Raw genomic sequence first — 20375 nt, forward strand, 5'->3', positions numbered from 1 at the left:
GATTTTCTATAGATTTTTTTCATAAAAAATCTTATAATATGTTTCTAGGAGAAGGAATTACCATTAAACATTTCTTTAAAAAACACGATTTATTTATTATTATTAATCTGAAAAGTCGCTAGCTAGGTACTTTGATTAAATAACCCCGAACTCTGGGGGCAAAACATGAACATTTGAGTTCCCGCCCAAACCCTAAAACCATCACATCAAATTAAAATAATCCATTTATTGAAGCAATAAATAAAAATCTTTCAAAATCTCCACTTTCATTAATTTTCAGTCCCCTGTTGCTTCCATTAGAGAGAACGGAGCAGAGAAATTCTGAAGGAACTCGCGGCTCTTCATTTTTTTGGGTGTGTAATCTGAACCTATTTCTTTGTGATTATCTAGTATGTTTGTTTTTAGGAATTATTTCGTTGTTTGTGCATGATTTATGAAATTTGGCTTATTATCTTGTCATTTTTGTGAGATTCTTTGTATGTTTATGTTTTTGTTTCGTCATTTACTTGCTGTTAATGCCAATGAGAGCTTCTGGTTAAGTGTTCGCTTTCCGTTTATAGGTATATCGATTATTTGAATTATTTTTATGGCGTAGGGTTTGAGTTTAATGGCTGAGAACGGAGCAAAGAGTGAGCCAATGGCAGATTCCCCGACTTCTGTTCTTGACGAAGAGGTACGATCATTTACTTTATTTTGATTTTCCCTTTCTGTTACTGTACTTGTGTTCCCTTTGTTTTTGAGCTCTACTAGCTTCTTTCTTCTCTTATTTATTTATTTATTTATTTTTTGTTTTTGGAAGAGAATATCTGTGATTGGACTAACAATTACAGCTAAAAGGGTATCTTCACTTTTTAAAGTGAAGTTTTTTATGGGCGTTTGTTTTCATTGAGAAGTACCTATTTTTCTTTTTTGACCTATCTCTGAGAAGTAGGAATGTTGAGAAAATAATAAAAATACTGGAAAAAGACATTGTTTTATTTAATGACCATGTTTTTATTCCTGAGTGAATGTTGATCCTTGAGGTCTTATTTTACGAATTATCTGGTCTACTTTGCTAACTTGATACCATTTTGTTATGGGTATTGTGTACTTGAGTTGCATGGGTATTGTGTACTTGAGTTTCCCATGCATTAGGTTCTTGTTCGTTCAATGGAACACGTAAATTTTGTAGATGTAGTCGTCCTATTCTTTCTTGACTTTATTAACATTCTTCTTACTTCACTGATTCTTAATACTATTACGAACTGAAGGACTGCAAGGATAACCTTGCCGATAAAGTGAAGGTAGAAGATTCTTCTCGTGTTTTAAATGCCATGGAAGAAGTGGAAGAGAAGTTAAAGGAAGAGCGGCTAAAAGAAGAAGGGGAAATGACAAATGAACCTAAAAAAGAGCCTCAGTTAAACGAAACCCAATTCACTAAACTGGATGAGCTTTTAACTCAGACACAACTTTACTCGGAGTTTCTACTGGAAAAAATGAATGACATCACAAAGGTTTCGTTATTTCCAGAATCTTTGAATTTAAATTATGTTAACTGGTCTCTTAATCTAATTGGTTTTTCGATATGCTAGGATGGGTCAGAGGACGATGGTGAAACTGCTTCAGAAGTCAAGAGAATCTGTGGTTTCAAAAGAAAGGCTGGTTCAAGCTATGGAAATGTAACATATTTTTTCACTCGTCCTTCAGGTTTTCAAGATTTTAAATTGAGTGCTGTCCTGTTGAAGTTCTGCAGCCAATTCATGATCTTGTTTTTACTGGTTTATACCGTATTGATCTGAGATTCATTATGTGTCTTATGTTGTTTTATTTTAATTCTTTTGCTCCATTTCACCTAATAATATCGTGCATCCATAGAGGAAGGCAAAAAGAGCTGTTGCAGCCATGCTTATGAGATCTAAAGATGATGGTTCTGCTGAAGATTTGACCCTCACAGATGAAGAAAGAGCTGAAACAGAGCAAGCCAAACTGGTACCTCTGTTGACTGGTGGAAAGTTAAAGTCTTATCAAATTAAAGGTGTGAAGTGGATGATCTCTTTGTGGCAAAATGGACTAAACGGGATCCTCGCTGATCAGATGGGACTCGGGAAAACAATTCAGACTATTTCCTTTCTTGCACACCTCAAAGGAAATGGATTACATGGACCTTATTTGATTATTGCTCCTCTCTCCACTCTCTCTAATTGGTTGAGTGAAATAGGAAGGTACTTGACTGTTATTTCTGCCTCTGGAGATGCCTCAGTACGATCTCTTTTTCAGCTTGTATGATCGATATTGGTTACTTCATCCAATTGATTAGGTTTGCGCCCTCTCTGGATGCAATAATTTACCATGGTGATAAGAAAGAAAGGGCTGAAATTGTTAGAAAGTACATGCCTAGGACAATAGGTCCCAATTTCCCTATCATCATTACTTCTTACGAAGTCGCTCTAAGTGATGCAAGAAGACATTTGAGGCATTACGGCTGGAAATACCTCGTTGTTGATGAGGTATATCTAACTGATAGAATGAGTCGTTCATCCTGAAATTTGTTAGCTGCCTGAATTTAAAGAGATATTTTTGTGTCTATTGGTGTTTATTTCGCAAGACCTGATTTTTTTGAAGGGGCACAGGTTGAAGAACTCAAAGTGTAAATTGGTGAAGGAACTAAAACAAGTATCTGTTGAGAATAAGCTTCTATTGACTGGAACACCTCTGCAAAATAACTTGGCTGAGCTGTGGTCCCTGCTAAATTTCATCCTCCCAGATATTTTTTCATCTCACGAAGAGTTTGAATCTTGGTAATTACTTTCTATATTATAATTATATTTGTATTCTTCATTGTGATATAATTGTTCAACTGTTGCAAGTCACTTCTTTATTTCCTTTTTGCAAGCATTTCATATAATATAATGCTAGAGGCACTGTTTTGTATCATATGCTACGTTATACTTTTACATTTGTAGGTCATGGCATCCACTTGTAAGTGATTAGTTACTTAGTGTATTTGAAATTTGGTACATTTTTAGATTGTGATGTTCTCAAGATATACCTACATTTACTTAAAGTTTTCCCCTGTGATCTAGCATAGACAAGTTTCCAATTTGGCGTACATACGCCTGAGATGGTTTAATTTGGTTATTATTTTCAGAAGATCCTGATGCTCTCTATGAGAAGTTAATATGTGGTGAAGTATTTATATATATATATTTATTATTACTGTTGTTGTCGTTGCGTTGAAGAAACAAGATTCCACAATTGGTGTTCCCAGAAACTAAAAATTTATGTGGGTGAAACTTGGAAGTGTAATAATATCTGTCAAGCTGCCACTAGTCTCAATTTCAATTAAACACCTTTTAACCCCTGATTGTTGTTTACATAGTTTACCATTATTGAGGTAGTTCATTAAGCGGCCTCTGTATTGTATTGATAATGGCTGAAGTGTTTGTATTCTGATTATTTGGTTTGTGATGTGAATATTTTCAGGTTCGATTTTTCAGGAAAGTGCAACAATGAAGAGGACAAGGAGCAATTGGAAGAGAAACGAAGGGCGCAGGTCCGTTTAACATGATTGCCGTTTAAAATGATTGATTTTACTTGAACAGGAGACCAAGTATATGAATACTAATGTCATTTTAATTTGATTTACATGGGCAGGTGGTAGCAAAACTCCATGCTATTTTGCGTCCTTTCCTTTTACGCAGAATGAAAGCCGACGTTGAACATATGCTTCCTCTGAAAAAAGAGATTATCCTTTATGCCACACTGACTGAGCATCAGAAGAACTTCCAGGATCATCTCGTCAATCGGACTTTTGAAAGTCACCTCAGAGAGAGAACAGATACCGGTGTTGACTTCTTTGCTATTGAAATTCATATGCAGAAGTTTTTTCCTGAATTTTTTAGCAACCATTTTTGAATGGTGATTCTCCTCAAAAGAACCAAAAACTTGGAACAAAGTAGCAATTTTATGTTTCTCTCTTGGTCTGTTTACTTGGATCTATTCGTATGGAAATTCTTTCTGTTTGCTTGGATCTATTCGAATGCAAAATCTTTTTTGCCCAACACTCAATTCAACACCCTTTGCTTGCAAAAATCTCAGTTCATGATTGCATTCTTTTTGACAAAGTGTTTGTGATGATGATCCCGAACTGATTTTCTGTACATGCAGCTCATAATGGCATGAAAGGGAGGCTAAATAATTTGATGGTTCAACTTAGGAAGAACTGCAACCACCCTGACCTTTTGGAGTCTTCGTTTGATAGTTCTGGTAATTGAGCGGCCCATTAAAGTTGATTTAATGCGAGTAATTAAAAGTCCTCCATAACCTTTCAATCTCCTATATTTTCTGTCAGGCTTTTATCCTCCAGTGCAACAGATAGTTGAGCAGTGTGGCAAATTTCACTTATTGGACAGATTATTGGCTAAGCTGCTTGCTCGCAATCACAAAGTACTGTAGAACTTGTTCCTTTGTATGAAGATGTGCTATTATTGCTATATTATTTTATTATCTTCAAATTGATGAAACAGGTTTTGATATTTTCTCAATGGACCAAGATTTTGGATATAATGGACTACTATTTTAGTGAAAAAGGATTAGAGGTGTGCAGAATTGATGGCAGTGTTAGATTGGCAGAGCGAAGAAGACAGGTATGGCTGTTTTATCTATATTTATTTGCTTTAGTCTATCCTCGTATTTCTCTTTTATTTGGTTCGGTCTATCCGAATTTCTGAATTTCTGGTGTCATCTCTTTGCATGGGTTATCATTTCATATATGTAGACTTCACAAGTTACACCTAACTCTCTGATTTCTTTATTAAGTACTAGTCCAACATTCCAAACTTTAACGATGATTACTGTTAATTAAAATGAGAACCTTGTTCTCAATGCTCTCATTCTCCATGTTTGCTGGCGGCTGATTCCCATATATGTGAATTGGTTTGACCTGTCAACTACTCATTGAATCTGAACAGATAAATGAATTCAACGATGGCAACAGCGATTATAAAATCTTTCTCCTTAGCACTCGTGCTGGTGGGCTGGGTATTAATCTCACTGCTGCTGATACCTGCATTCTATATGATAGTGATTGGGTACTTCCTTCACCACTCTTTTCATCTCTCTCTCTCTCTTTCTATTCTCTGAAATGTAGAGAGAAATGCTTGATTGTGTAGTAAATATATTTTTTGTTGATCTGATAGTTTGATTGATGATTTTGAATTTTTTTGAGTGATTTTTTTAAATGTGTAGATTAATTAATTTTTGAGTTAAGTTTGGAGGGACTTTGATTGAGAGCCCAAACAACTGGGCTTTTTCTTTCATTCTTATCTTTGTATTTTTTTCTCTCTTCTTTAATTACAATATTCTGAAGATTAAATTGCTTTTGTTTTCCAGAATCCTCAGATGGATTTACAGGCTATGGACCGATGCCACCGAATAGGTCAAACAAAACCTGTTCATGTTTACAGACTGTCTACTGCTCAATCCGTGGAGGTGCCTAATAAGCGGCATTCTTCTCTCTTTTCCTGCTGTATGTTTCAGTTATTTCATGCTTTTAGTTTATTAAATGCGAAGAAATTGCCACCTTATACTCTTAGGGTCGAATTCTGAGAAGAGCTTTTAGCAAGTTGAAGCTTGAACATGTTGTGCTTGGGAAGGGACAGTTTCAGCAAGAAAGATCCAAGGCTGATGGAATAGACACAATGACGGTCTGTGAGCTATTTCCTCATGTTGTGTGTTATTTTTTGTGCTTCCAAAGTTTTTGTTGTGCATAACTGTTCTGAAATCTCTTTGTTTTTGTTTTCTGTTGTTCGCTGAAGATAGTAAGCTTGTTATTGTTGTCTTTCCACGGTACTTGCTTTAGCTCTATTTCGGGTTCTTTGAACATTTTAAATTGTCTTCTCACTGCTGAATGGTTGCAGAAGTTCTCTTTTATGTTCTTGTTTGGAATAAAAAATTTATTTCTATCAAGGTTCAGATAGCTCAGCCATTCATTTTACTTTTGGAAGTTGATTAATTGATGTTTTTTCTAGGAAGAGGAGTTGCTAGCAATCCTTCGTGATGATGAAGATGAAAAAGACAAATGGATTCAGACTGATATTAGTGATGAAGACCTTGAAAGAGTTCTGGATCGCAGTGATCTGGTTATGAAATCATCGGAAGAGGATGAGAAGTCTACATCCAAATCAACTGTTATTCCTCTTAAGGGACCTGGTTGGGAGGTGGTAATCCCAACTGCAACTGGAGGCGTGCTTGCCAACCTAAGCAGTTAATGAGATAACATGCTGATACCTTTTGTTCTTGAAGGAAACACAGAACATTCTAGCCAGTCTTTATGTATGCTCAAGTTTCCTCTCCTTTTTGTCAGTATTTTGAGAGGAAATGAATTCTCTAACTGATGATGAGTATTGTAAAGTTCGTGGTCGGTTGAAGGCTGTTGGTACTTGGTAGGATAAACATCTTTGGATAAAATGGTGAAATTCCTTAACATCGATGGAAATGCCCTTGGGATTCTTATTGTTTCTGAACATATTGTCCAGATGAAGTGCTGGAAAGTAGCTAAAAGCATTTACTGTCAACAATTCAAACGTATATATTAACAAGCACGAAACACAAACATACGTAGACATGGTTAAACACGTAATTTTTACATGACAAAAACTCAATTAACAATCTCCAAGAGAGATGGATCAAACATCATTCTTGATGGAAGAACTGTACCCTGAATCATGATATCTATCCCATAGCATCACACCTCCATATTTTGCTGAACCTTTAATCGCAGGAAGCACTTGTGAAGTAAGTTCTCCTGCAGGAACAAATCCTGTGCCAGCAGCATCTGGTGATGCTGGTAATCCAAGAAATATCTTTCCTGCTGGGATCGAGTTCCAATCCTTCCACGCTTCTTCAAAGCTCGTGGTTCCAGAAGAGTATTGGCAAGGAGGATTATTGTAGAATTGCACCCAAACATAGTCGAAAAGTCCTGTCTCAAGTGCATTCCCAACGTAGTAATCAGGGAACGGGCACTGTGGTGCTGCAGTAAGGTACACTTTCTTCCCGCTCTTGCCATATTTAGAAAGGTATCGGGCTAAATCGTCCCAGTACAGGTTTGTTCCTCCCTCAATGTCAAAGTCGACTCCATCCAAAACTGCATCACCTAATGGCCTCGAGGATGATGTTCCACCTAAAAAATTGTTCCAAAGATAAGTTGCAACTTGTCTGGCATCAGCGGCAGAGGAGAGGTAATAACTTCCGGCCCCTCCTCCGATTGAGAGCATGACTTTTATGCCTTTCGCCTGACAGGACTTGATTTCGGAACTTAAACCAGTGCAGCCATTTGTGTAAGGATCACAATGGCCTGCAAGATTGATCATAGGTGCCTGGCCATTTCCAAATGTAGGGAGAAAAGCTATGTTCACGAACTGATAGTTTCCAGTGGCACAGGTTTCTGCTAATGAGCCTTCATTTCCATTCTGACCCCAATAGATCGCGATTTTTCCGGCTTGGGAATGTGACAGAACGAGGCAAATTGAGAGGAATAATGTGATTGCAGCCAGTGGAGCTGGTGCCATCGCAAGTTCTTGATTTGGTGGTTGTTTTTGTGTGTAAAACCTTTGGGAGCTTTCCGGTTTATATTGAAGGTGGTGGTCCTAACTGCACAAGTGCTGCCGCAGAATTCAAGATTAGAGCTGCGTAGTATCTTGTTTAGCGTACGTGGGCTGCCACTGCCGCCGAATTTTGCGACTCCTGGTTCGATTTATATGCATGCTGGTACGGTGAGGCTAAATACTACCGACACAAAATATGTCAAAAAAACTCTAATGCATATAATATATTACTAAATTTACAAATTACTACTCATATCAAGTTCGTGAGTATTTAATTGAAGATTATTTCAAGATTAATTTTGAAATGAACTTTTGAATATTAAATTTTAAGAAAAAAACATGTTGAATAAATGTCAAATCAAACTATTCTTAGTTATTGTTATGTATCACGAGGGAGATGACGATAGGGGTGTGAACAAATGGAAGCGGATTAAAAAATAGTTGATTCGTATTCGAATTTTGATTTTTAAGTCAAACTTGATCGAAAAGTATCGTGTGAGTGATTCGTGTTTTTTAATAAAATAATTAGATTTAATTATCTATTAAATAAATATATTTTGAACATTTCAAATATTTACTTTCGAACTATAGTTTGAATAGCTTGCAAATATTTTCGAAATTCTTGAGCCAAACTTGAATTCTAATTCAACTAAAAAAACATATAAATTTTTCGAATTTCGAATCGAACTCGAACATGAATATAAAAAAAAAATGAACTCGGATAAATCTGTTAGAACTCACACTAGAGGAGCATTTAGATTATTTTGATACAAAACATTTGTCATATGAATATTACTCGATGCATGTTAATTCTCGGGATCATTTCTTTGTAATTAATTAACAAGAATTGTCCAGTTGTCATTTTTGCTTGAATCCCAAAAAAAGGTTCCATTGCCGGGAATCGAACCCGGGTCTCCTGGGTGAAAGCCAGATATCCTAACCGCTGGACGACAATGGATTGTGGCAGGGTTTTCGGGCTTAATATTTTATGTACGTTTTTAGCAACATAATGGTTTCTCAAAACCCCAGTCAATCAATCGGCAAACATCAAATTCGACTCGAAAAATTATCGATTCCGCAGCAAAACTCGAGCCGATTGACGATTCTCCTGAGGAATCTGCTTCGATTCAGTTCTGATATAGGGCAGGATTCGGTGAAGCAACTCAATGATAACTCGGTCGAAGCTCGTGGAGCAACTGAGAGATTACCAGATCCGATCCCAGCACAAGTGGCCGGCCCTCACCTTATTCTCTCCCAAACCCATTCTCTCCACCAGGTAATTTCATTATTTTGCTATTTCGTGTGTTTCATAAATTGGTGATTATGTTGTGTTGTGTTATGTTCTATTTTCGTTCACACAGTAGAATTTTATCCCAGAGGTTTTTTGGTGATAAATGACTGGAAATTTTGGTAAATTCCTGGATTAAACTTATATTCATTAATATATGCGAAAAGATGCAAGTTTGGGAATCTTGAATTGACTGTATGCATGGCTTTGAACTATATTGATAACTGCTGTTATTAAAAGAAACAATGATTGGGAGCTAGAACAGCATGCAATTTCTCGTGCATAATAATCCTAATTTGTCAAGATGCCTGTCTGGACGGTGTTCAATTTTTGTCTCTGTCTTTCACTTTGGAAATACATAAAGATATTAATGTTCAGCCATATCTCGACTAACCGTTTGAAGACTTTATACTGTATTGAAATTGTCTATGCGACCTATGGTGATTGGGGCATTAGAAGTTGCAACTATTTGTCGTTAATTTTGGTTTATTAGTCTGAGTTGTTTCTTCCGGCAACCAATTTGCTACACTGGTCTGCCGCCTGCTGGTTAATTTTCGATCGCGTTAGACTCAAACAGTTGTATATGCGTGGAAAAGGGGATAGCTACTGTATGTTTGTTGTTGGGTTCAAATAGTGGATTTGCTTGATCCGTATTACTTTTTTTCAGTTAATGGTGGACAATGTTTCAGTAATATAACAAGCTCTGTAACCGAGTAAAGATACTGACACTTTTTCATATTTATCCTTTATATTTACTCCCTGCTTTCCTTGTTTCCATATTTAGTTTGTAATTTGTAATCCCGTCAAAGGTTTCTTCAGTTATTTTACCATGTTTTTTCACTTTCTCAGGACTGATATTGTGGTGTCTATATTTTGGGCAGTGCTTTTTATCGTACTTCTAGTTTCATCGTATAGTACCCTCTGCTTGAAATATTACTGGATTTCCTTCGTCATCATGTGCCTTGACATCCTTATTCCTATACGTTTGAGAATTTCTCGGCAGTCGCTTGCAAGAAAAAGGGATAGAAGATTGTTGCTACCTTTATCCATGTGAACGTTCTCAACTATTGCTGGGCAATCTACTCTTATTTACCTGCAGATAACAGATATTTCACTTCTCGGGAAGCCCGTTCTGCAAGCTCATTATTATTGATTTACTGCATGCTAATATCGGTAGGGCCCTTCCCGACCCTTTTCTCTTTGAATTTATGCCAGAGAAATCTAGAGTTGCAGGAACGACACACACAACAAGCTTGCACACCACGACCAACATTTTCTCGCTCAAGTGATTAGAAACTCTCTTGTACTCGTTTCCAATAGTGAGAATAACTACCCCCCAATCGACTTCTTCATAGTTTCACCATCTCCTGGTTGTCAATAATGACCGAATCAGGAACTTTTTTACTCCAGATGAACTCAACATGAACCTAGGGAAATACCAAGCATCTGATATGGCAAACAAGAGCCTTTGGATTCTGCAGAAACAGAAAAACTATGTTGTATTCCAATGTTTAGCTGAAATAGGGGCTACACAAGATCAAATATGTTCGATTTCCTGTCCTGAAAAAACTAGTTAGTTTCTCTCAGGTGTCCAACTTTTAACATTATTGATGTAGTTTCCAATCAGATGATGTGATTCCCATATACATGTAATTTTTTCATTAGATATTTGGTACCAATTCCAATGAGTTGAATTTTTCACGTAGAGATGGGTGGATACATTGTTTACTTTGATAGGCCATGTACTTCCTGTTTTTTTTACCCTAACGTAATACAGATACAAGTTTCTAAGTGTACACAGAAAGGGACAATAGGGTGGTTTTGATACTGAAGATGACTTAGTTCACCCTCAGGACTCCGTATATCTCAAAGTGAAGTCTCTTGTAAACAGTGCCACCGACTTACTTGGCTCTGATTTAAAGAAAATTAGATTGAGAGACAGATGACTTGTCTTTCTTAATAGAGCTAACTCCATATTTTAGGGAGTAAAGTATTGGTTTGGCCTTACACCTTGGTTTTTTCAAATCGATGGTAAATTGATCTAACTCGCATGACGGCATGGTCTAATCTGGTCCGCTGATGGTTGCCAGTGGGTGAATAGCTTCTTTTCATCTTGTCTCGTGCACAAAGCCTTAATTTTAGATAGCCAGATGTTGGCAACATAGACGGGCAATACAAAATGGAATAAGGAGATAATTGGACAGACAGGGATGCATGAAATTTCAATCTTAGTCCGCCTGCTAGGTTGTTTTGACAATTTTAGGTTGTTGACCACATAGCACTCCAATGGAAAAGAAAAAAGGATTAAAATTACAATTGTCTTGCAATATATTTCTGATTATCTTTTTTATTTCTTAATTCCATATTTTCATACCTTACTCGAATATAATCTCGCCAATATCTCAATCATTATTTTAAGCTGATTATATTAACAATTATTTAAATTTAGATTTTATAATTTGTAAGTGAAATGTTATCAGCCCATAATAAATTGGGCCCTATTGTTTCAAATACCAATAAGTTGGGCCTTTTATGTATTCTCATTGCAACCCTTTTAAGTGGGTTGGTATACCGTATAGTATCGTATCGAATATCTTATATCGTATACTGTACAGAAAATTACGGTATAAAAAAATTCATACCGATACCGTACCGAAAATTTCGATATACCGATAATTTCGGTACATATAATTAGCATAACGATTATAATGAAATTGTACGGTATATCGAGATTTCGATACGATATCGTTATATATCGTTTTTATACAGAAAATAACCTTACATTTTAAAATTTTTATAAATTTATTGTTTTAAAATATTATATATTTTAAAATTTTTGTATATTTTTTCGACATTTCGGTGTTTCGGTATATACCGAAATTTTCAAATTGCATATCGTTAGCGTATCGAAAAATTCGGTATTGTTACCGTATCGTACTGAAATCTTGGTATACCGAAAATTTGATAAATTCGGTATTTTTTCGATACGGTAATCTTGGTATACCGTATAATTTGATATTTTTTTCCACCCTTAGTGCTAATAATGACTCTGGATTCTATCGGGTATTTAATTTCAAGTTCGACTCGTTAAAATATCTAGTTATTTGAGCTTGAGCTCGAAAAGCTCTAAAATGTTTGTATTATAATTGTAGGATTTAATTTTGTATTTAAATAGAAACAATTAAATTCGAACTCGACTCGAGCTCAGTTAAATAAAACTCGAGTTGAGCTTTGATCGAGTCGCTCATGAGTTACTCATGAATAGCGTGGCTTGCTTAAACCTCTATTTATATCCATAGTTTAATCATAATACAAAAATCCATCTTCGCATAAAAAGTGAGATGCAAATAACAATTCTCTCAATTAAATTTTGACAAATTTAGAATGTAAAGACCGAAAGGAATAGCATAGGCATGAGTGTTTTGATTTGGTTTAGTAACAAATATTAGGTTGCCTGCCACTTATGTGTCCTGAGATATTTTGTTTTTTAACTTCGATCAACTATTTAATTAAGAAAATGATCTCTTTATTTGTATTTCAAATACATATGAGGATGTCATTTTCTTAATTAAATAATTGTATTTCTTAATTAACTTCGGTCAACTATTTAATTCAGAAAATGACCTCTTTATTTGTATTTCAAATACATATGAAGATGTCATTTTCTTAATTAAATAGTTGACCGAAATTATTTTATAAATTTCCCCTTCATGTCCTCTGCTCTTCCAAACGCTTGGAAGTCCATCAAATGTATTCATGAAATACATATGAAGATATCATTTTCTTAATTGAATAGTTGATCGAAATTATTTTATAAATTTCTCCTTTATGTCCTCAGCTCTTCCAAACGCTTGGAAGTCCACCAAATGTATTCATGGATCGATAAATCACATTATAGAGATTTTGACTACCAATCAATTATTGAGTAAATTACATTAAAATCCACATCCTTACAAATTTTCATATCAAACAATCCCTATAAAATAAAAGTTTTAGTTTGAAAATTCATGTACACTAAATTCTTGTGTTTAATCTTTTGGTCAAAACATAAAATCTACTTTGTAAATAATTATTCTTGGACATTTAGCGAGCAATAAAATGCTCAATATTCCTGGATTTTTGTTTTAAGAAAACTAATGGAGGCTATATATGAATATCAGTATATATTGATTATTATATATGTGTTTCCAATTTATAAATAATGTATAGTTGGATATATAATTTATTTTAAATATGCAAAATTAGATTGCTAAATATATTCTAAAAATTAAATACATTTATAAAAAATAATATTTAAATAAATATTTCATTATATTTAATTAACCTTTGCTGTAATTTTATCCTATTTGGATTATTATATTTTTTAATTTTAAAGAAAAAAATTTTGCACTATTTTCTTATCTTATGTATTTTTATATAAAAGTAATTTTCCTAATATTATTTAAAAGGTTTGCTTCATGTATTTGCAATGAAATTTTCATATTGGTATTATTTAGAGGGTTTGGTTTTATACATAAACATTTATTAAATAATTTTAGCTCATCTTGAATTGTTAGACATTATTTTAAAAATTTAAGGATGTCATGCTCAGGCTCAGTTGGGAGATGATATAATAATAATAATAATAATAATAATAATAATAATAATAACAACAAGAAGAACAAGAACAAAATAATAATACAATAATGAGATTTCATTTTCATCAATTATGTGCAAGGGAAATGCATAGGTCAAAAAGTGCGGCTACAAGAGAACAAATGTGAAGCCTTTAACACTCAATTTATTGTTATTATTATTATATAGGTAATTTAGACACGCAGATATTATCCACTTTAGTATTTCTTATAAAAAAAATTAAAATAATTTTTAACGTAATTATTTGGAAATAATTATACGAGATAATTGTAAGAATTGGAATTAAATAGTGGCTTGAGAGAAATATATAAATAATTTATGGAAAGAATTTTTACATAAACGAATAACATCACTCAGATTTAAATATAAATTATAATTTCATCTACACTAGTTTCTTGTAAAATATATCATGTTGGAATAATTTTTTCTGATCAATTTTCGTTAGAATTTTTATTCTTCTATGTATTTTCTCAATAAAAATAAAAAAGTAGCCCGTGTCAGGTGTATTTAAATGAAAATGAATTGTATATTTTAAAGACCAAGGTATTATGTATTAGAGGAAACATAATTCTTTTCTCATATGTTATTTTCAGTACATCTTATTTGCTCATTTTTAGTTCTAACATAAACAGGAAAAAAGGAAAAAAAGAAGTTATTATCTTACACTAGAACTAATAAAAAAATGCAAGAATATTGCATTGTAATATATATTAGTATAAAAACATGGCAAAAACTTGCGTGAGACGGTCTCACAGATTTTATTTTGTGAGACAAATCTCTTATTTGGGTCATCCATGAGAAAATATTATTTTTTATGCTAAGAGTATTACTTTTTATTGTGAATATCGGTAGGGTTGACCCGTCTCATAAATAAAGATTCGTGAGACCGTCTCACAAAAGACCTAATCACAAAACATATTAACAATTTGAGAAGAAGAATTATTTATCTTTTTCAATGGTAAGAAAAAGAGGAAAGTTACACTTTAATGGTGAAAGTACTCCATAATTAAAGTTATACAACAAAAAATAACACAAACAATCATAACCAAATCCATTTCAATTATAAAAAAAAAATCGACATCGAAGGTTTGTATATGTTTTTCCATAATGGAAATGAAAATTATTAGTTATTGAAATTATTTTTCCCAAAAGCGTAAAAATAAATATTTATTTAGGTGTAAAAGAGAGTACCATATTGTTTTCAGATTGCTTTTATTTCTTTTTCACTTTTTTATATAATTTTTAATAGTGGGCCCTAAAGTCTTGCTTTTACCCTTTTAATCTACTTGACGTGGGCCATAGAGGCTCAACCTGGTCCATGGAGCCCAAACAGGCCGAAAGAAAACGGCCCTTAATTTTAGTAAACTGGGCCCACCCTATCTTCCTCTTTTTTAGCCTCTTATTTTCTANTGTCTTTTAACTTACAATTTTTTTATATATAAGAAAAATAAATTTTTTGATAGCATAGATTCTAATTTTCCACGTAAGTTATTGTGAGATCGTCTCACGGAGAAATTTTGTTAAGATAAATATCCGACCTGATCCAACTCAGCTAATGTAAAATATCATAATATATAAGAATCGAGTTGATCCGTCTCTAAAATATGATTAGTTGAAACTATCACAAGGTACTCTTATTTTTTTTTTTTTTTTTTTATGTATTGCTATACAGAAACGAAATCACATGCATTGACAGGAACCCTATCATAGTAAATAAGGTAAATCACGTAGAGTGGTTATCGGGTCAAGTCACCTTTTTCCTAATTAACCCTTTTACACATTCATCTCTCTCATTTTGACCCGTCCCAGTCGTGGGGCCGACTAAGCTCCACGTTGTCAACGCGTCAATCTAGGACCCCCGCTACCAACGGTAAAAGAAACAGACAGATCTCACCGTCCAATCCCCGATGGGCGGTTGAGATCAAAACATTTCTAACCTCGAGAAATTTCAAAACAATCATAAACAGTGACGTCATACTCAGTGCGGATGACGCAGCAGTGGGGCCCTAACGCCGCAGGTACTGCACCGCAGCGCGAGCTGTTCCCCCGTTCATGCCGGGGGGAAGATGGGTTTTTTGTGGGCCCGACACTGAATGAGAGCCACGTCATCTCAGTCATCTATGACGGTGCTAAGAAATCAAAGGTGACCACACATCCTAATGGCGAGATTGGCGTGTGTGTCTATGTAGGGTAAAATCGGAGAATTAATCTCACATTTAAATTATATAATTATCATATTTCAATTTTTTTTAATATTACCACATTTTTTAAAAAAAAAATTCAAACGAACTATATCTCAACCAAATTTTAAAATACAGAATATCAACAAATTCTAGAAATCACATCATAATTTTTAAACTAAAAATGATCACATGATGATTTACCTACACTGTTACATTATGTTTTCCAAAAATACAGATTCAGACAGCACAAATGGCTCTATTACCTCACTCTCGAACTGTATCTGAAAAACAAATCTCATAATAAGGTAAGCTAAACCTCAATATATTCACGATGATTCAAATGTAAAAATTTAATCAATTGTAAATAATATTATTGTGAATAATCAATCATCTCATCTCAACTTGTTGAAAATTTTGTGAAAATAAAATCATTTACAATATGTCACACTTTCTTCAATCAATAAGCACAAAACAATCGGTCATAGACAACTTCGTAAATGTCAATAAATCTGGACCAGATATATCATCAACTGGTCATTATTTATCATATTCACAAATCAAATATCATATACATCATCCATCGATCAAATTAACTATTTTATAATATTGAAATATAATAATTATCTTACTAAAAAATATATCATCACAAAATTAACTTGCAGTTTACTATGACATAGTAATTACATCATCATATACATTATAGTTTATGAATGAATTATGTTAAGTAATATAAATAAAAGATGTTAATGATATTTATATTATATATAAAATTATAACAAAGTCAAAGGGTTCGTGCTTTCCCATTTAACTGTATTAGATAATTTAATATTAATATATAATTTAATGCTTACGAGGGTGGAATTGTTTCGTCCACAGTGCACAAAACACAGTAACCCTTCCCCTTCTTTAAATCTCAGCATCTCTCCCTCTTGTCTCCTTTCCTCTCAAATTTCACAGTTTTACATGCTTAAGTTTCTTGCATTTTTACGCTAGTGATCTGCGGCTGCTCAGTTATGTTGTAAGATTTTGTGGAGAAGAGCTTTACAATGGCATACATGTGTACAGACAGCGGGAATCTGATGGCGATTGCGCAGCAAGTGATTCAGCAGAAGCAGCAGCAGGAGCAGCAGCAAGTGCAGCAACACCAGCAGCAGTTCCTCAACATCAACCCTTTCTGCTCCAGCCCATGGCCGGGAACCAGTTCCACCGTGGCAAGTCAACACCACCATGCTCAGGCTTCCGCCTCTCTCAGCTATGGGTTTCTCGACCCGTTTAGTGTCTCGGGCGGCGAGCCCGACACGACCGAATCCGGGTTTTACTTTCCCAGCTTGGAACACCACTCGACAACAGGGTTTAGATTTTCGGAGTTGTGCGAAGGTCCTGGTGGCGATTTTGACTCGGAGGAGTGGATGGAGAGCTTGATTGGCGGCGGAGATTCCACTGAGAACTCTAATCTTCGGACGGATTGCGACGCGTGGCGGCCCAGTTCTGATTTTACCACTCATATATATAGTGCTGATCCGTTCCCGAGTCGACTCAGGACTAACTCATCTCCACCGTCCGATCTAGCCCGAGTTATCTTCTCCGAGCCGACCTCCACCTTGATCCTGCCTTCTTCCGTCGTGAAAGAAACGAAGCCAGTAATCCATGAAGTCTGCGCAGTAGTGGCCGGTGATTGTAACACTTTTGCTTCAACTAGTTCCCTTGACCCCTCCCCTAAAGGGAAACCATATCTAAAAGCTTTATTAGACTGCGCTCGGCTCTCTGATTCAGATCCAAAAAAGGCGGTGAAATCTCTTATACAACTCAGGGATTCGGTTTCCCAGCACGGCGATCCCCTCGAGCGAGTATCGTACTATTTCTCCGAGGCCCTATATAGTAGAGTCTCGCCTCGAGGTCTAAAAGCTGCCACAGTTAGTGATACTACCTGTGAAGAGTTCACTTCATCGTACAAAGCCCTCAATGATGCCTGCCCCAACTCTAAATTCGCCCATTTAACTGCAAACCAAGCAATTTTAGAAGCCACTGAGAAAGCCAAGAAAATCCATATATTGGATTTTGGGATTGTTCAGGGAGTCCAATGGGCTGCCTTTCTGCAGGATTTGGCGACAAGACCTGCGGGGAAGCCTGAAAGGATTCGAATTTCGGGAATACCGGCCGCTGCTCTTGGGCATACTCGGGCGGCTTTGCTTTTGGCTACTGGAAAGCGATTGCGAGACTTCGCCAAGCTTTTGGATTTGAATTTTGAGTTTGAACCCGTTTTGACACCGGTTCGGGAGCTGAAGGACTCGAGTTTCCGGGTCGATCCGGATGAGGTAACAGCAGTGAACTTCATGCTTCAATTGAATAATTTACTCGACGACAGTGATGAAGGCGTTGAGGCAACCCTCAAGCTTGCAAAGTCATTGAATCCCAAGATTGTAACTTTAGGAGAGTATGAAGTGAGCTTGAACCGGGTCGGATTCTTTCCCCGTTTCAAGAATGCCCTCAAGTACTACACCGCTGTGTTTGAATCCCTAGACCAGAACATGGCTCGGGACTCACCCGAGCGTATCCAGGTTGAAAGATTGGTTCTTGGCCGTAAAATAGCTGGAGTAGCTGGGCCGGAAGAACCAAGAAGAGAGCGCATGGAAGATAAAGAGAGATGGAGAATTTTAATGAAGGACGCAGGTTTTCAGCCATTAGTCTTCAGCCATTATGCATTGAGCCAGGCTAAAATACTTCTTTGGAAATACAGTTACAGTTCATTTTACAAGCTTGTTGAATCTTCTCCACCGGGGTTTCTTTCTTTAGCTTGGAATGATGTTCCACTGCTCACTGTTTCTTCCTGGTGTTGATTGAATAGGCTGAATTTTTTCGTTATTTTTCACCCCCGATCGATCTTTTTAGATCCTTGACGTAGAAACACTGAAGAGAGACTGTTACTGGAGTCAGCTTGGATGAACTATACTCTTTATCCTAAAGATGCATCAATTGCAGGAGTAGATGGAAGGCATCTTACCAACAGGAACAGATTAGTCAGTAGTTTTGAAGCTTTTGGGGGCCAAATCATTTTTCCACTCGTTTCAGTATGAATTTCTGGTTAATTTGCAGAAATTATTAGTGTTCAAGGCTTGTTTTATCCTCCATTATATAGTTTAACTCATGGCCTCATTGTTTGGTCTGTTATGTGACTTGTTGAGGACCAACTGTAACTGTATATTAATCTGAATTATTTATGTTTGGTAATAACTTATGTCTTGCTTTTCAATCTTTCAAGAACTGGAGAACTTGCATGAGTTACGCCCCGTGTAATGGCCAACCAGGAACCAGAATCAGTTTCATTTGAAGAATTTAATTCCATACTAGAAGAAAACTAATGTGTGAAAAGTATATATAATGGGGTTTTTGTTATATTTGTATGGTCAAATTTCTTGGCGTGGGCCTTTGTCCAAGTTACTTGCACCACATGATATATGTGTGTATATACTGTAGCAGCCGCAGCATTTTCTTCAAGGCAGTGATAGACCCAAAAAATGGGAAGAAGAGCGCATTTTTTGCACCCATGAAGGTGAAAGACGTATTTTAATGAGTTTCATATGTTAAAAAATCAATCGGGAGGCGTCGGTCTCTCTCGATCTTTGCTGGAACGCCCCGAGGTTTGAGTTCATGGAAGTTAGAGGCGACACGAGTCCACGAAAAGAGTCCAGAAAAGATCCAAGGGGAACAGAGTGGTGGTTCCCTTTGAGTAAACTTTTTTAATTAAAATATGAAGATTTTTGTAGAGGCCGGAAATTTATGGTGCCACACCCTGGTAAATTCTTGGCGTGGACCGAGCCGAGTATCAAATAGTTGGAAAAATGATTTTATACGTATGATATTGGTTTTTTTTAAAAAAATTATCAGAAATATAGTCTTATAAATTTATGTACAAAAAATCTCGTAAAATGTCAAAAAAAGAAGAAGAAGATATAACTTCCAATATTTTAAAAAATACATTTAGAGTTGTTTTCAAATTTTGGGACCAAAAGCAGTACAAATTATCACAATATAGTCAAATGAAATTTAAAAAAACATATTCAACATAACGATGAAGAAAAAAATGCGCTTTGACCAAATGCTCTAGGAATGTAACTTTATCAAAATACTCAAATAAAGTAGTTTGACTTTATATGTCTCAAACTAGACCAAATGCTCTAGGAATATAAGAAAGAGTAATGTTATATGTATATCTAAATTTGTACAACAATTCTTACATCACAAAAAATTCAATATAAAAATTTTATTTATCAACCTCTCATGATAATTTCAATACAAAATCTCACGATATAATAACAAAATCTCACGATTTAATGATTGTAAATATCGTTGTACGATATTTTGGTTGTACCTTTAACATTATTCTATAACAAATTCATGTAATGAAATTATCATATTCAAATTTCCAACGGATATCAATGATTCTTTATATCCTTGGTGTGCACAAGCTGCTAATTGGCCATTGTTGTTACATTCAACCATCAAACTTTCATTCCTCAAATTCAAAAAATGATAAAGTAAAAAAGTTAGGACCCAAATATCGATCAAGTTTGGCCTTGTCAAATTTGGTCATGCACATTCATTGCAAGACTCTTGTCCAAGACCACCAAATGATGTAATGGTGTTCTGTTACATCCGGTGACGGAGCCAAAGGAGGGTGGTTGACAA

At 35.3% G+C, this 20375-nt stretch overlaps 3 protein-coding genes and 1 non-coding gene across 5 annotated transcripts; 2 read left to right on the forward strand and 2 right to left on the reverse strand.

Annotated features, from left to right (window-relative positions):
* Positions 1 to 220: 220 nt before the first annotated feature.
* LOC140976276 (ATP-dependent DNA helicase DDM1-like) lies at positions 221 to 6557 on the forward strand. 2 transcript variants are annotated; one of them, XM_073440303.1, is made up of 16 exons: positions 221 to 353; positions 596 to 673; positions 1251 to 1493; positions 1572 to 1658; positions 1855 to 2201; positions 2297 to 2486; positions 2602 to 2777; positions 3463 to 3532; positions 3634 to 3823; positions 4147 to 4245; positions 4331 to 4425; positions 4506 to 4625; positions 4950 to 5069; positions 5371 to 5469; positions 5574 to 5684; positions 6009 to 6557. In XM_073440303.1, the coding sequence occupies exons 2-16, from the start codon at positions 608 to 610 to the stop codon at positions 6246 to 6248; spliced, it is 2253 nt and encodes a 750-aa protein (XP_073296404.1). In that variant the 5' UTR covers positions 221 to 353; positions 596 to 607; the 3' UTR covers positions 6249 to 6557. The 2 variants fall into 2 exon arrangements, with proteins under 2 accessions (XP_073296404.1, XP_073296405.1); XM_073440304.1 differs by having other exon boundaries at positions 254 to 389.
* A 90-nt stretch (positions 6558 to 6647) lies between these two features.
* On the reverse strand, positions 6648 to 7704 carry LOC140976277 (acidic endochitinase-like). The gene has a single exon (XM_073440305.1). It carries the CDS (start codon positions 7545 to 7547, stop codon positions 6666 to 6668), a length of 882 nt encoding a protein of 293 aa, XP_073296406.1. The 5' UTR covers positions 7548 to 7704; the 3' UTR covers positions 6648 to 6665.
* A 765-nt stretch (positions 7705 to 8469) lies between these two features.
* Positions 8470 to 8541, reverse strand: TRNAE-UUC (transfer RNA glutamic acid (anticodon UUC)). Its single transcript has one exon. It is a non-coding gene; the product is annotated as a tRNA-Glu (tRNA).
* An 8001-nt stretch (positions 8542 to 16542) lies between these two features.
* LOC140976278 (SCARECROW-LIKE protein 7-like) lies at positions 16543 to 18817 on the forward strand. Its single transcript, XM_073440306.1, has one exon. The coding sequence runs from the start codon at positions 16736 to 16738 to the stop codon at positions 18524 to 18526; it is 1791 nt and encodes a 596-aa protein (XP_073296407.1). The 5' UTR covers positions 16543 to 16735; the 3' UTR covers positions 18527 to 18817.
* The last annotated feature ends 1558 nt before the right edge of the window (positions 18818 to 20375 follow it).

Source organism: Primulina huaijiensis, chromosome 5 (genome assembly GCF_012295235.1).
Source record: "Primulina huaijiensis isolate GDHJ02 chromosome 5, ASM1229523v2, whole genome shotgun sequence".
Taxonomy (NCBI): Eukaryota; Viridiplantae; Streptophyta; class Magnoliopsida; order Lamiales; family Gesneriaceae; genus Primulina; species Primulina huaijiensis.